This window comes from Aphelocoma coerulescens, chromosome 12 (assembly GCF_041296385.1).
Source record: "Aphelocoma coerulescens isolate FSJ_1873_10779 chromosome 12, UR_Acoe_1.0, whole genome shotgun sequence".
NCBI lineage: Eukaryota > Metazoa > Chordata > Aves > Passeriformes > Corvidae > Aphelocoma > Aphelocoma coerulescens.
Window position 1 is genome coordinate 14,175,263 of NC_091026.1, and position 13,983 is coordinate 14,189,245.

Here is a 13,983-nt window from a genome sequence, read left to right on the forward strand (position 1 = left end):
AACCTGAGTAAATGTCTTTTCTCTCAAAAAAAACCCACCACACCCCCCCCCAAAAAAAAAGAGAAAAATACCCCAAAACGAACAAACCAACCAAGAACAAACCAAACTTGTCACTCTGTAGTCTTGACTTGCTGCTTGCCCTTTTGTGTTACAGTACATGTATGCATAAGGTGCAGTGGTCCTAGGGGCCTGTTGCTTCTTGTGCTTGTCTAGTAGTCGGGGGACACCAATTAAGTGAAGAGCAGTGAGGAAACCCAAAGGTTTTTCCTGTTTGTAAGTTAATCTTGGAGTATCTTGCAGGAAGAAATAATTAATCATACTTTTCTAGGTTAATGCCCAGATGAGTAACCCCAATACTAACCCAGGAGCACAGCCTGTTCACCCGTCTTGTCACCTCTACCAATACATTCCCAAGCTTTTTACTTTCTCAGTTATCTGGCTGTGGGGGCAGGAGCAGAAGGCAAGGCATGTTACTTTTCCCTAGAATAAGAAATTTCTTACTCTGCAGAATCTTTCACAAGCCTATTAATTTAATTTGAAAGTTCATTTGAAACAGTAAGTTGGTTTAGACACATGATATTTGACATTATGGTATCCTCTTGATTGTATTTATTCAGGATCGTGTTTTCATAAAAGTTGGGAGCTAAGTTTTAGGCTGTGCTTATAGTTTTTCATTTCTGTCTTTTTAATTCACATAGAACAGGTTGGGGATGTAGATGCTCAGTTTGAGCTTGTTGGTACTGAAAAATAAGAAAACCAAATTTGAAATGGAATGTACTTTTAGAGGTTATATCTGAAAGAAAACATTATTTACTCCATAATGGTAATTTTCATAATATTTTAATAGTTGTGTTCAGATACAACTTGACCTTAAATATCACCCCAAATGCAAGCTGTTTTAACATATTTGTAATGCTAAGGTCTTCATTACTGTGATATTCTGTTTGCTCAAGGATTATAATCCATGGGTATACTGTGTTATACTTGAAATAAAGCTTTGATCCTGTAGTCACTGCCTCTTGGATCTCAGTGTTGCATTGCATGTATGAGTTGGATATAAGTTGGTGCCTGCTGCAGCCAAGTGTGAACAGTGAGTAGGCCAGTGATAAATACTTTGCTTAGGTATAGTGTTTATTTTCCTCTGACTCTGATATGAAATATCAATCTGCTGAGTGAAGATGAAAATCTCAGAATTTTACTGCTGAAAAATCTAAATGTAATGAATCCCAGATCGATTATTTGCACTCTTCCTATTGTTTCATAATAAGTGTGAGCTAAATGACTTCAGATATGCGATTACTAGGAAGACACAGATAGAGATACTTAAACCCTTGCTAAGGAAACAGGTGGGGGAAAATGGTTCTTTAGTACATCCTCCTGCTGTGTGAAACTCTTTGTCTTTGCTATAAATAGCATTTTTAGAGATGTGATTTGGGAATTTGCTACTCCTTTTAAACACAGCTAAAACAGCTCTTGAAAACGCGCTAAGTTGTACCCGCTGTGTATGTAGCCTTCCAGCTGTAGCTTTTACATTTGACTTACTTTGGATACGTCTGTTTTTTAATGCATACAGATAGAGAGTATGCTCACTTCTTCCCATAAGTTTTATCGCTGTGATGATGATCATAAAAATAAACGTGTGGTGTTCTGTCCCCTCACTCTCAGTCCTGTAACCTACCAGAAAACCCTAATAGGCAACGAAATTGTGTGAGACGGTATTTACATCACACTTTTGAAACAGATTCAAGCAGAGCCAGCTGCTGTAAGATTATTTTACAAATCTATTGCAAATTAATAAAAGGACAAAAATTGCCTTCCTTTAGGTAAATTACAGTCTCCTTTACTAATTGCGTAGCTTAAAGCCGCAGTAAATAAGTACCTGCCTCACTTCAGTGAATGGGAAATGGGAAGTGCAATTTTGGTAACTAGACTTGCCTTTCTTTACCCATATAGTTCTTATGTGTTCCAATAGCTTCATTGACGGAGCTCTGACTGTTGCTCAATAAAAGCTTCCGGAGGATAATGTGCTCAAGTGAAGTACATGCCGGCAGCTTTGTTCAGCGCGGGCGAACCTGCGCGCTGCGCTCCGCGGCCGCGCTCGCCCCGCGCCCCGCCGGTACGGGGTCTGCCCGAGGGGCAGCGCTGCTTCGAGCCGGGGAAACGCCGAGCCAAGCGACTGTGGGAAAGGGAGAAAGGAGGGGACAAAAAAACTCCAGACAAACAAAACCCCATTTCTCGGTGGTTGGCCGGTGTGAAATGAGCTCGCTGCGGCACGGGGGAGGACAGACGGGTGGCGGTCTGTCGTGATCGGGGCGCGGGGACTGCGCGTCGCCGGGAACAGTGCGCTGGGAGAGGGAACGGGAAGCGGATTGTGTGTGTCCTCCCGCACTCAACGGCGCCGAGATTCCCAGGAAAGCTCTGGGCAGCGGGTTTGATTCCTTGGAAACGCTCGTAATAATGTTAACAGTAAAAAAACATATCCGTAAAATCCTAGGAAAAAGGTTTGTCTATGTAACCCAAAGTGTCGCGGTCCCCAGTCAACTGGAAGCGGTGTTTAGAGGGCGCTTAAACTACTGCCCCGCTTTGCTCTATTTCTCGGACGTTTCTTTGTATTAAGTTTCCGGGTACACTTAGCTTTTTCCTCTATAATTAGCTTTCTTTTCCTGGATTCATTGATAGATACGATAATCCAGTGTTGGTAATATCTCAATTCATTAACATAATGAATCAGAAGGAAGAGGCTGATAATAAATCAGCTTCTATTTGTGTGAAATATCTTGGCAACTGGCAGCAGCGAGGAAGACAGTAGAAGGAGTATCAGACAGTTAACTGGACTTCGGGAAAGCGGCTGCAGAAGGTCTCAGGTGCTCTCTGCAGTTTAAACGCCTGAGCCCTTCACAGGACAGTCGTATCCATTGCAGTGGGGCAGCGGCGCTGATGTGGGAAAATACCTGGCTCCCGTGGCCTCGGTCTCCCAAGTGGTTCAATAGCGCACATCCCCGTTGTTTGGGCTCCCCGCCGCCGCTGGCAGAGCAGCCCCACGGGCTAGGACGGGGGCTAACCCCCCCCCCCCCCCCCCCCCCCCCACTGCTGTGGCCCCATTTGTGCGCATTGGCCGCGGTCTGGGGCGGCCTGGAAGGGGCTCCGAGAGGCTCGGCGAAGAGCCGGGAGAGGCGAAGCGGGTCCAGAGAGGTCCCCACTCCTTGTCCCATCGGCTAGGAGTATTTCTGCCCCCGGGTCACATCTCTTTTAAAGTTTGTCATCAGCGTGCTTCTTCCGCAAACGCAAAGACGGCAAAGATGCAAGTATTTGTAGAAGTCAAGTTTTGTGTTATTTCGGGCTTGCACACCCAGAATTTTGCGAGCGGACCTTTTCTGTGGTCTGTGTCTGACAGCATTTTGTCCCCACTGGGGACAATAAGGTGCTTCGGTGACTAAACACGCTCTTACCCGAGTCACCTGAAAGAAGAGTTTAAGATCATTGGGGACTTGAAGCACCCGCACTGAACGGCTGTTTGGGCTCCCTGGGGAGCACGCCCGAGACTCCCGGAGGGCTGAGCTATATGACGCAGCTTCAACACCTTACGAGGAGAGGCAGCCCGCAAAACAGACAGCACAGAAGTCTAAATGTACCCTTTTCCTTTTTTTTTTTTTTTTTTTTAATTTTTAATTGAGGGCACGTGTTGCCCGTGATTCAATCAATTAAGCAATTGCAGTAAATCGGTGAGATAAATACAAATAACACGAGGCTACGGCTTTGGGCTAGGCAGGGTTAGCAATAAGAGTAGGCTAGGAGTGGGGTTAAAAGTTGGGACAGCGTTACCTGGAGAATCAGGATGTGTGGTAGAAACCAGCTGGTAAGAGCATTTCCCCCTCCCCCTTATGTGTCTTCACTAAGGCCCCGAGGTGATGCTGTTGGTCAGCACAGCACCGTACCTGTGAGAGGACTGGTGAGAAGGTGGGGAGGATGGCAGCAAGGGGGAGGTGGGAGGGCGGCTGGTTAGGGCAAAGCTGGCCGTGGTGTGAGGTCTGTGTGCAGGAATCTTCAGGAGAGGAAGGGCATGGGGTGACCGTGTCCCCAGGCAGTAACCCCCCCCAGCACCACTGTCCGAGGGGTGGGTGCCTTTCCCTGCTCGTGGGCCCCTCTGCCTGCACAGCCCCAGAGTCTTCCTGTCCCTTGCCATCCCATCTGCATGTGGCTCTCAATGAGTCTAAAGTATTCGGGCAGGCAGCCGGTAGCCCTCGCTGTGGCCGCTGTCGGTGCCGGCTGAAGGGCAGCGCCTCCACTGGGACCCGCCGTGCCGTCTTTCCTCTCGGTTGCAGGAGCAGCTGCCTCTGGCCCCTTACTCTCTCCACAGAACTCGGCTGTGGATGGCAATGCAGCCCCGGCTTTCTGAGGGTATCCAGGGTACAAATTTGAAGGGGTTAGAGGGAACCTGAGGAGAGAGGCAGGAGGTGTTAGGGAGTGGGCAGGAGCCACACCATGAGAGCTGGGGAAGGACCACAAGGACTGGCAGCAAGAGCCCAAAGAACAAAAGTGCCCTGATGGCATGGTGAGGTCCATGAAACCCGTCCCTGGAGGGGGGACCATCGTGGATGACACGCAGGGGTGGGCTGGCACAGTTGAGGCCCAGCAGGCTTACTTAAAAATCCTGCAGATACTTCCGTAAAACGGCTTAAAGTGGCAGAAGGATAAGTCCCGCAGGCACCTGGGCGTCCTGGGGGACACAGCGGTTTCGGAAAGGCATGTGTCAATTTAGCTCTGGTGTTGACTTAAGTGAAAGTGCTTAGCCATTCCTAAACCTAAGTCAATACAGACTTAAGCCAAAATTGTTATTAACGAGCTCTAATCTGATTTAAGAGCCTCCGAGCGAGCCGTGTCTACACGACGCGCGTTGTCTTGCGCTGCGCTCCGCGGTGCCCGGTCCCCCGGGGAGGGGGGTGGGCCGCAGCCGGGGCAGCGGGAGGGGTCGGGCAATGTAGCCCCGGGGAGGAGAAAGGCAGATTTCGGGGAGAGCCGGGCCGCCGTGATTTGGGATGACCGGTGACCACCCTCCGCGGAATAACTTCATTAAACTGTACCGAGCTCGGCTACCCTGGGGCGATTCGGGTCTGTGCAAGCGCCTCCGGCCCGGGGCTGCCGGCCCTCCTCTGCCGTACCCGGCCGGGGCGTAGTGCCGAGGGCCAGCAGCTCCGCTCGCTCCGAGAGGGACATGCCAGTGCATTTTTTTCCCCCGTCCCAATGGGGCAGTTGAGCCCTCCACTCCACCCCTCACTGGGGGCCTTTCTTTTCTTCCCCACCAGCTTTGAGCAGCCCTGTTTCAGATTGGCCTTTTTATGTTTGATATAAAGAATAGTTGTTGGCCAATTCCATCTTTTCATCGCTGCTCTTCAGGCCCGGGTCCAAGCGGCTTGTCAGATGCTCATTAACTCCCCCTTTGGCTCTTTCCAGTGTGTCTCCTAAGCTCATTGTGCCAAGAACTAGCGCTTCTTTCTCTTTACATGGCTCCCTTTCTCTGCTCCATCAGGGAGACAAATTACTTTCCAAAAGGGATCGCCAGGGATGGTTTAATGAGAATTTCTCCAGCGCTGGCCGTGGAAATCAATGTAGTTAACATTCGGTGCACTTAATTGGACTTTTCTCTTCTGCCTCCTTCAAAAAAACTCTGAAGCTATCCTGTTAATCTCTCATTTGTAATCAATTGTGTTGACTAAACAAAAGTCTAGGTCGTCCTTTCTTCCTGTCCCAGACAATCCTTTGTTGCCTCTAAATGCCTCATTCTTGAGGGCTCCTGGTCGTGTAGATGGGTCCGATTTTTGACAGTTCATTATTGCGCTTTTGTCCATTTAATCTCCCTCGCTGTGTTTTGCATGTGCATGCCTTAATGAGCTCCGTTGGCAATTAACATGTTTCTAGCAGCAAACTGGTTGCTCAGACGTTTGGAGAGCGGAGTGCAGGGAAAAGGGCAACGCAGCTGCCTGTAGGTTGGTCTCTTCCCGGTGCCCGGCGCGGTGTCGGGACACACCTGGGAGCCGCCCGGTCTCGGGGAAGTGCCGGGCCGGGCCGGGCGGGCCGAGGGGGGAAGCACGGCGGCGCTGGCACGTCGCTCTCTGCGCGGAGGCACCTCTAACCCTCCCCCTGAGGCACCGGCACCGCTCAATCTGTTGTGTGCGCGGCTGCGGCGCCGGGCGAGGGGTTTTTGTGCGGGTTTTGTGCTATTGAGGCTTGCTGGCAAGAGTGCCGAAGTGTGAGCAGTCGTGGACAGCAGAAACATCTTGTGAGGGAGAAGATAATTGGAGTCTCTGGCGTGTGTGTGTCTGGCAGAGCCGCCCCTCCCCCGCGATCTGCGGCTTGTGTGTGCCGAGATGCGGGGGGGGGGGGGGGGGGGTCCAGGGCCGGCCGGTGGCGAGAGCGCTGCCGCGGCCCCTTCCCAGCGCGTCCGAGATCGGGGGGAAGCCGGAGCGACAGCCGGTCCGGGGAGGGCTGCCCACCGCCCGGTGGAGGGGCCAGGTGACCAAGCCCATCAGCGGCGGCCGACACGGCACTTCAGGGTGCCCCGAAGATGCCCTTAGCCGTGACGGGGATGCCCTCCCCCCCCAAACGGCTCTGTAAACAACGCCGCTTTTTATAAAAATGCGATAAGAACGCGCTTCCTTAATTCCCTTCCTGGGAGTGGGTTTCGCACTGCTCTCGCCCATCAGGAGAGCTGAGGAAGCAGCCTGCGCTCTGTCTGTAGGGCCCGCAGCCGCGCCTGGCTCCCGCTTTCGGCTCCCGGCTGGCAGCCCAGACTTCTTCCCGGCGCCCGAGGTGCGGAGAAGGCGGCGCTTCCCCCGGACCTGGCAGCGGGACCGGTTCCATGGGCACCACTCGGGATGCGCGCGCCCCGCTCCCGTCCTCCGGGACCTTGTCCTGCCACGGCCTCCCCCGGCACAGTGTCCTCCCGGAGAGAGGGGTCCCTCCCGCTGTCCCCGGCCCGTGGGTTGTCCCGCCCCGTCTGTCGCGGCGGCGGGAGAGCCAGACTCGGCTCCTGCCTGTCGGGGGTTGAGCCGCAGCCCCTTCACTTGCGGGACCGTCCTCCCCCGACAGAGTTTCCGGAGCGGTGACTTATCGGTGACGGGGTTTGCATTTTTTTCCTTTTAAAATTTCCTTTTAATCTAAAATTCTCTGAATTTTTTTTTAACAAATTCGGTCATGATCTTTCCCCGCTGCCAGGATCACTTGACATTCTTTTCCGCTCCTCAAACCGTCAAAATGCTATTTCAGACACTGGAAAATGCAAACCCGGAAAACTCTAAAATCGCCCCGTCCCTACAGCGGGAGCGCGGGGCCCGCAGCCCCGGCCCCAGCCCCCAGCCCGCTCCTTGGAGAGCGAGGAACATCGCAGCCTAATAATGAATCCAGAAACCCGGAGCGAGGGGTCGACTCCCGTTCCTGCGCTCGGCGGCGAGCTGTGCTCGTCCTCGCCTCCCCCTATTTAACCACTCAGTTAAGAGGAGAAAGGTGAGCTCCCCATTACGCCGTCCCCAGGCATTTCGGTGCCTCTCTCGTTCCCCTCTTCATTGGCAAGCCCGGCCCGAGCAGCACGCACACGGCCCGGCCGCCTCAATCTCCTTTCTCCGTTAGAATAATATTGTTCCTAACGACGTGGCCGGAATAGACACTTGCGTATTAAAAGTGGGAGGGGGGGGGGGGAAGATGAGAAGGGAATATTTAGTGTAATCCAAGTGGTTGATTATCCATATTCTGATCAAAAAGAGTTTATGAGGCCTGCTGGGAGTGATTAGATTAATGTAATGTGGTTTGAAGGGTCTGTGTTTTCTCTCTTAATTTGGGTCATTACTTGGAAAGCAAGCGTGAGATCATTTTATCTGCATGCAAGGAAAGATAGTCATTCAGGAGTGGTTTAAACACGCCGTAATAAACCGACCCCGAAAAGCGGCGCTGGGAAACTCCGAGCCACCCTTCGCGCTGCCGGTCGGGGCCGCGCAGCCCCGCCGGGGGTCCTGCAAGGGCTCTGCCCCCGTTCCGGGGGGCGACAGCAGGCCTCTGAAGCCGCCCGGCTCCCTCCCGCCCTCGTTTTGCTCCTCTGATGCTCGCGGCGCTCGGCGGACCCTGAAGCGGCAGGGCCCGGCTCCCGCAGCTCCTGCAAGCCGCGTTCACAGGGGAGGAGATAGCGCCGTGCAGCCCGGTCCCCACTCGGGCCGGGGCTCAGGTGGGAAATGAGACACCTGCGAAGGGCCGGTTTATTGTCCCATGATAGATATAGATATATTCCTCACTTATTCGAGCGTACATTTAAAATGGAGATTTACAGACACGTATAAAGAGCGTTGTCCGGGCGCCGGGCGGGGGGCGGCCAGCCCGGCCCGTCCTGGCCCGCTCCGGCGGCGCAACGCGCCATTAAATAAGATTCCTCTTATATACAACTGCGGCTCGGGGTCGCTTGCTACCGGCGGCTGAGCTCGCTGGGGAAAAGACAGAGAAGCGAAGGCTGTTTTGGATAAATAGTGCTGGCCTGGTGGAGCGGGTCTGCGTGCGGCGGCGCGCCGGGCCCTTAGCTCTGCCCGCTGCGCCCAGGGTCCCGCGGCGGAGGAGCGCTGGAGACGCTGTCGTGCAACTTTCGGACGTGCTTCTTTAAATCAAAGTTTCTGCAAAATCCTTTCCCGCAAGTGACACACGTAAAGGGCTTCTTGTCATTGTGGGTGTGCATGTGGAAAGTCAAGTTATAAATCTGGTGGAAGGCTTTGTTGCAAATGGTGCACTTGTACTGCTTCTCTCCGCTGTGGGTCAGCTTGTGGTTCTTGTAGTTGCCTGCGACGGAGGAAAAAGATGGAAAAGGGGGTTACCCGAGGGTGCCCGGGCCTCACGGTGCACAGGTAAGGGGGGGGCATTAGGAAGTGTCTCCCCCCCTCACCCCCGTCCCACTTGTCAAACTCGGTCCGCATCAGCGCGGAGCAGCGCGCAACTGGCATGGCAGAAATGAGAGGCAGGGTCAACCCGGTGACCCGCGGCAAACAGAGGGCTCTGGATTAGGACGAAGGCCCGGTACCTTTCATTTTAAAAGCATTTAGGGGGAACCGTCAGCAGTGCCCGGCGGTGCGGCCCGGCTTAGAGGGAAAGTAATTGGGAGTGGCGGCGGCTCTGCCTGCGCCCCTCGCTTCCCCCAGTCCGACAGGGTTCGCCGCGCTTAATCCCCGCTAATGATGGGCGAGGGCCCCGGCGCGTCCCGGCTCAGCTCACCTTTCTGGTGGAAGCCCTTGCCGCAGAACTCGCAGACGAAGGGCTTGTAGCCGGCGTGGATGCGGATGTGAGTGTTCAGCGTGGAGCTCCTGTTGAACGCCTTTCCGCACTGGTTGCACTTGTGGGGTTTCTCCTGCACCGGGGTGCGAGAGGCCCGTCAGTGGGGGCTGCGCGGAGAGCAGGGGCGGCCGCCGCCTCCCACACCCCGGGTGCCCCCCACCTACCTGGGTGTGGATGATTTTGTGCCGGCACAGGGTGCTGGCCTGGCGAAAGCCTTTCCCGCAGACCTTGCAGACGAAAGGCCGGGCCCCCGTGTGCACCGGCATGTGGCGGGTGAGGTTGTAGTGCGCGTTGAACACCTGCGGGAAAGCGCCGGGAAGGCGAGGTCAGGCACGGCCCCGCCGTCGCCGCCCCCGGCCCCCCCCACCCGATGCCGGCGCCCCGCTTACCTTGCCGCAGACCTCGCAGGTAAAGTTTTTGGGCTTGCCCTCCGCCGCCCCGCCGCCGCCGCCCCCCATCTTGGCGTGGCCCTTGGGGTGGCCGCCGCGCTCCACCGCCGCCACCTCCTTCATCACCTGGTCCAGGTGTCCCGGCAGCCGCTCCTTGTGGGCGAAGGGAGTCGGCGGCGGCAGCTTCTCGGCCGCCAGCCCTGCCAGCTTGGCATTCTCCAGCAGGAAAAGCTTCTGGTGGGCCGAGAGCCCCCCCGGCGGCGGGGCGCCCAGCAGGCCGGCCGGGAAGAGCTGTCCGTGCAGGAGGTCGGCCGGGTGGTACGCGGCGTCCAGGTAGTTGAAGTAGTAGAGGGAGCGGGGAGCTGCCGGAACGGCCCCTGCCTGGTGGATGACCTGCGGCTTGATGAGCCGGCCGCTGGGCTGGCCCAGGGCGAGCTCTGCCTTGCAGCAGACGCCGCAGTTGGCTTTGCAGAGCCCCGCACCGCCCCGCAGGCTGTTCTTCCACAGCTCCGAGTAGCTGAGAGTCTTGGAGGGCAGTTCGTAGCCCAGCGGCGGGATAGGGATCACGCAGGGCAGAGGCGAGCACAGGCTCAGCGGCTTCTTGCCTGGCTCCAGCCCCGGCCCGCCGTGCCGCTCCTCGAAGGCCGGCTTGGGCTCCGACGTCTTTGCCATGATCCGCTCGATGGAGAAGGCCAGGGTCTTTGAGGGGTTAGCGGTGGCGGCCCTGCCGTCGTGCCGGGGGCAGGAAGAAGGCATGACCGTCTCCAGCGACCCCGGGCTCGCCATGTCGCTCCGCCGTGCGGAAACTTGGTGTGAGCAGCGACTCTCTCCCGCTCTCGGCTCTGCATTCCAGAAAAGCCAGGAGACAAATCAATTTAATAAGCACCTTGTTCTCCCCCCACCCCACCCCCCACGGGCACCCCCTCCCTATTTATATTCAAATGAACATATTCAAGAACAATGGCACGTAGGGTACCAGATTACTGCTCATTAAGCGGAACACGCTAAAGTAACATGCAAGCTAGACCTTGTTAGTATTTAAAAAAAAAAAAAAAAAAAGAAAGAAAGAAAAAGAAAAACCTCCCCCAGCCCAATGCCACCCAGCCCAGCCCCACCGATGGCCACTGTCCGGGAAATGCGGGAGCAGGGGTGGGGGGGGCATGGCGAGGGGCGGCGGGGCTCGCCTTGGGACCACTTACCTTTGCCCAGCGCCGGCGAGACTCATCCAAGCAGCGCAGTGTGGTCACAGTCACATTTTGATAGCAAACATCTTCCTGAGCGTCAGATCACGGTCTCGTACATTTAAAGCTGACATCATATGAAGTCACTTTGAGCAGAATGACATGGGGATGCCACCATGGATCTTCCCCAAGCCGAGGCGCCGGGCTGGAGCGCGGTGGGTTGGGGCAGAGAGAGGAAGACGAGCCCCCCCCCCTCCACGCACGATTTCCTTCCAGTTTAAGACGCACAAATCGCTCGTGTGCGAGCTGGGTTTTTCCTCTCTCTCTCCCTTCTTAAAAAGCAACTTGCAAAGCAGAGGAATCGTTTTGCATGTGGCAAATTAGAAGGCAAGTGCGATTCACAAGTTGGGTGGAAAAGAGTGCTCCAGTTCTTGCTGGGGTTAGAAGAGCCACTCCGAGTGAGCGTGCGGAATTTTTTTCTTCATCTTCCTTTTTTTTTTTTTTTTTTTAAGAAGGGGGAGAATGATTTTTTTTTTCTAAAGCATCTACCACGCAACCATGCTCGAGTTATTTTGGCAACCCATCTGCAATCAGCTCCGTTGCAACCGAGCTGGAAGATAATTAATAAATTGTCACTTATCTGCGAGCCTCTCCAGCATGTATAAATTAATAGCCAACCCATTAATTAGGACAGTGCATTAATGTTAATTAAACTAAGTTTAATTCCAACCCTCTCCCCTCTCAGGGTAGCTGGTGATTAGCCTTAAATAAATGGGGAGGGATTCGTGTCCAGGACTCGATTTCGCTGCTGAAAAAAAATTTAAAATAATAATAAAAAAGACCTATGTTCAGCGAAGGGAAGTTCTGCAAGTTCACCCCCTAAAGGTGCCCGCTGCCCCGGGGGCACCCGGCGACTCTCCCTTGCCCTTCTAGCCCTTGTCCTGCTCCCCCCCGCCCGCCGCACTTTCTTCTTCCCCCTTTCCCCCGTCCCCCCCCCCCGCCCCCCCAGATAGGCGACGCTACATTATAGCGCCTGGATGCCGGGGTTTCTTTCCTTCCTCTCTCTAATTAAAACGCCGTGATGCGGGAGGGGAGGATTTGCAGAAACCTCAGATGCGAGGACACGGTAATTGAGAGAGTCCCGCGTCCACCTGTTTGGGGGGGGGGGAGGGGAGGGCCGGCTGCAGAGCAGCACCCCCCGGCTCTGATTAGCCGCCCCGTCCCTCGCCGGGGCTATTCAGCCGAACCAATTTTCCCCCGGCGATTCAGGGCGCTCAATTCTCTTTCACTTGTAGCCACTATAGCGCTGCGTGGAACCTGGTTTTGTGTGTTTCTAAAATAAAGGGGAGGATTATCCGGGGGAGAGGGGGGGGAGCGAAGGGTTTAGATTGAGCCTGGCCAGAGGTAAAGCAAGCAATGAAAAGGCCCCTATATATTTTTTTTTCCGCCTCCCTCGCGCGCCTAAGAAAGTTTAGAGGAATTCGGGGGTTTTGTGCGGCGCTGACAAAGCCGCGCCTCCTCTCCCCGCCAGGGCAGCTCGCCGTCGGCTGTTTGCAGACAGGCTTTTTCACCTGCGAACCACAACACGCTCCAGAAACAAACTTTAAAAGCGGCGGCCGCCCCGGGCTGCCTGCGGGCAGAGGGGAGCGCCCAGCCCCGGGTGACACCCCGCCTGGAGCATCAGGTGTTGGCGTCCGCCCAGCCCTGCCCGCCCGGATCTGACGGGTCAGCGTGCAAGGGAGCGAGGGAACCGTCCCGCTTCTGGGGGAGAGGCTGGGACGGGACCACGGAGAACCACAGGAGCTGTGCTCGGTGTCTGGGCTGTGGGAGAGCCCGGCTGAGCCCCGGGGAGGCGCGCCGTGCTTGAGCAGCGCTGCCCGCCCAGCCCGCGCCTCCTCCGGGCAGCGGGAGCGGGCAGGCGGCGGCTGGGCTGGGCTCTGCTCGCTCCCGGGGCTCGCGGGCTTTAGCGAAGTATTTAATTAGCCTCCACAAACTTCTTTTCCTCGCCTGCAGATTATACTGAGTGGAGGGTTGGGAACTATTTTACACCTTGCCACTCACATGTTAATTAATCTCTATCTAACCCTAATTGCAGTTTATTCAAGCACCGCTCAAACAGCTCACCCACACAATAAACACTGGGGCTGCTTTTATCCATATTACTCCCCGCTCACACGTTGAGTAATTAACTCCAGTACCAACTAATAGTGCAAACAAATATTTTCTGTAAACGAGATGATTTCGGGCAGGATAAAAGAAGGGCTGCGGAGCCGGGGCCGGGAGCTCGCTGCCAGCTTCCCCGAGCCGCCCTCGTCCTTGCCCGGGTGTTTGCTGAATCGGGTCTCTCCCTCTTTCCCTCCCTCCCTGGCCAAGGGGACGACTGCCGGCTCGCTACTCCGCACCCACCGCCCTGCTCGGGGCAGCGGGTCCCGCAGGCCTCGAGGTTCCCGGGGGCGAGGAGGGGTGGGGGGGGGCTTGCGGAGCCCCGGGGCTGCCTCCTTCCTGCAGCCCGGAGAAGCTCCCGTGTATCCCGAGGCCGGGTACCGGCTTGGGCCGTGCCGCTGTCTCCCGGCCGGCTCGAAACCGGGTGCCGCACGCCTTACGCATCAGGGCGTTGAGATCCCAGCTAAGACCCGGGCATCAGAGCTCAGTATTTTAATTTAAATCGCAGGTTTAGGCACAGCTGGAGGCCGTCTCTATCGATTCGACTTCTGCTGTTCTGGCGAGCATATTACAACTGACTGACTTTGAGACAGCTGCCCCAGCCCCGTCGCCTGCCCACCACCGAGCCCGAGCCCCTCTGCTCCCGGAGTGCCAAGCGGGGCGGGGGGTGGGTCTGGGGGGGTCGAGCGGCCCAGCCCGGCTTCGGGAGGCAGGAGCGTCTGCACGTCGGGCGCGCAGCGGGCTCCCGGCTCGGCTCCGCAGCGGGCTCCCGGCTCGGGCCCGCGTTCCGCATCCCCCGTGGAGGCAGTTCTCCCGTGGGGTTTTAATCCTTCACCCCCGGCATTTGGAGGGAGAAATGGTTTGCATATTTTTCCCAGTAAGGCGCACGCCGCAAAGACTTTCCCATTGCGGACTCGATCGCTCCTACGGTTATTTTTACGCCGCTGCCT

General features: G+C 55.9%; 1 protein-coding gene across 1 annotated transcript; it reads right to left on the reverse strand.

Moving 5' to 3' along the window:
- Positions 1-7,766: 7,766 nt before the first annotated feature.
- Positions 7,767-10,690, reverse strand: FEZF2 (FEZ family zinc finger 2). Its single transcript, XM_069027850.1, has 4 exons — positions 9,690-10,690; positions 9,465-9,599; positions 9,241-9,373; positions 7,767-8,811 (listed from the first exon to the last, which is right to left on the reverse strand). The coding sequence occupies exons 1-4, from the start codon at positions 10,473-10,475 to the stop codon at positions 8,555-8,557; spliced, it is 1,311 nt and encodes a 436-aa protein (XP_068883951.1). The 5' UTR covers positions 10,476-10,690; the 3' UTR covers positions 7,767-8,554.
- Positions 10,691-13,983: the final 3,293 nt, after the last annotated feature.

Excerpts from the sequence above, each read along its gene's own strand:
- FEZF2 (XM_069027850.1), bottom strand. The coding sequence starts at position 10,475 with ATGGCGAGCCCGGGGTCGCTGGAGACGGTCATGCCTTCTTCCTGCCCC. Across the intron at positions 9,600-9,689 it reads CCTGCGAGGTCTGCGGCAAG|GTGTTCAACGCGCACTACAA; the intron begins GTAAGCGGGGCG and ends GCTTTCCCGCAG. Across the intron at positions 9,374-9,464 it reads ACAAAATCATCCACACCCAG|GAGAAACCCCACAAGTGCAA; the intron begins GTAGGTGGGGGG and ends ACCCCGGTGCAG.